The sequence below is a fragment of the Pygoscelis adeliae genome, unplaced genomic scaffold (genome assembly GCF_000699105.1).
Source record: "Pygoscelis adeliae isolate BGI_AS28 unplaced genomic scaffold, ASM69910v1 Scaffold284, whole genome shotgun sequence".
Classification (NCBI taxonomy): Eukaryota; Metazoa; Chordata; class Aves; order Sphenisciformes; family Spheniscidae; genus Pygoscelis; species Pygoscelis adeliae.
In genome coordinates, this window is record NW_008824671.1 from 140,403 (window position 1) to 141,359 (window position 957).

At 69.2% G+C, this 957-nt stretch overlaps 1 protein-coding gene across 1 annotated transcript in view; it reads right to left on the reverse strand.

Moving 5' to 3' along the window:
* APBA3 (amyloid beta (A4) precursor protein-binding, family A, member 3) overlaps positions 1-957 on the reverse strand; it is a 10,096-nt gene that overhangs the window by 5,688 nt on the left and 3,451 nt on the right. Inside the window, exon 3 of the mRNA XM_009323010.1 lies at positions 289-954. Within this exon, the coding sequence (XP_009321285.1) occupies positions 289-954 (666 nt within the window). The remainder of the gene's footprint in view (positions 1-288; positions 955-957) is intronic.

Consider the following 957-nt stretch of genomic DNA (forward strand, 5'->3'; position numbering starts at 1 on the left):
GCAGCGTCCTGGGGCTGGGGGGCTGTTCGGACCCACCAGCCTCTTCCCCGGGGCATACACGGATCAGACAGCCATGCACGTATCCCCCCACATTCAGGGCAGCAGGAGCCAAAGCCAGTACCGAGGGTCTTGTCTAGGCACCCCAGCAGCATGAGGCCCTGTAAGACCCGAGGAAAAGACGTCCCCGGCTCCCCTCTGCCCCCACCCAAAATCCCACGAGGGAGCAGAGCCAAGGGGCATGTCCTGGCTCGCTGCCACACTGTTGCAGCCCATGTGCGATGCACTCACGGTCACACCGCCTCGGGGTGGCTGCTCTGCCTCTGGGGCCAGAGCAGGAGGCAGGGCCACCCAGGCTGGCTCCGGGGAACCGTCCCGATTGCCCTCACAGGCGGAGTCGACCTCGCAGAGCCCCTCTCCATAATACCAGCCACCAGAAGGTCCTTCCTCCGAGCTCTCCGGCCTCCCCAGCCCTTCAGGCTTCTCCACAGTGGCCAGTTCCTCCCGAGCCTGCAGCATCTCCAGGTTGGTCCCGGCCAGGATGTCGGAGCGGGCCAAAGGCGTCTCGGCGCTGGCCTCGGGCAGCCCCCCCTCGTAGCACAGGAGGCTCAGCAAGTCCTCCCGGTCGGCCTCGGCAAAGAGCAGGCCGTGGCAGGGCCGGGAGCAGGCCGAGTGCTGGGCGCAGCAGGGCCGTGTCTCCAGGCCCCGGCCCATGGCCACGTGCAATGGGCAGGGCCGGCACTTGCCCTGGCACTCCCCGGAGCTCCGCCGGGCCTGCTCGCCCGCCAGAGGGGCTGTGCCAGCGCTGGAGAAGGGCAGCAGGCCCTGCTCCGAGGCAGGCGAGTGGTCGCAGAGGTTGGGGTCGAGGGTCTTGAGCTGGGCCAGCAGGCCCTGGAGCTCCGAGGGTTCGTCCTCTGCATCCTCGGCCCACTTGGCCCTGCTCGGGCGGGTGCCGGCCTC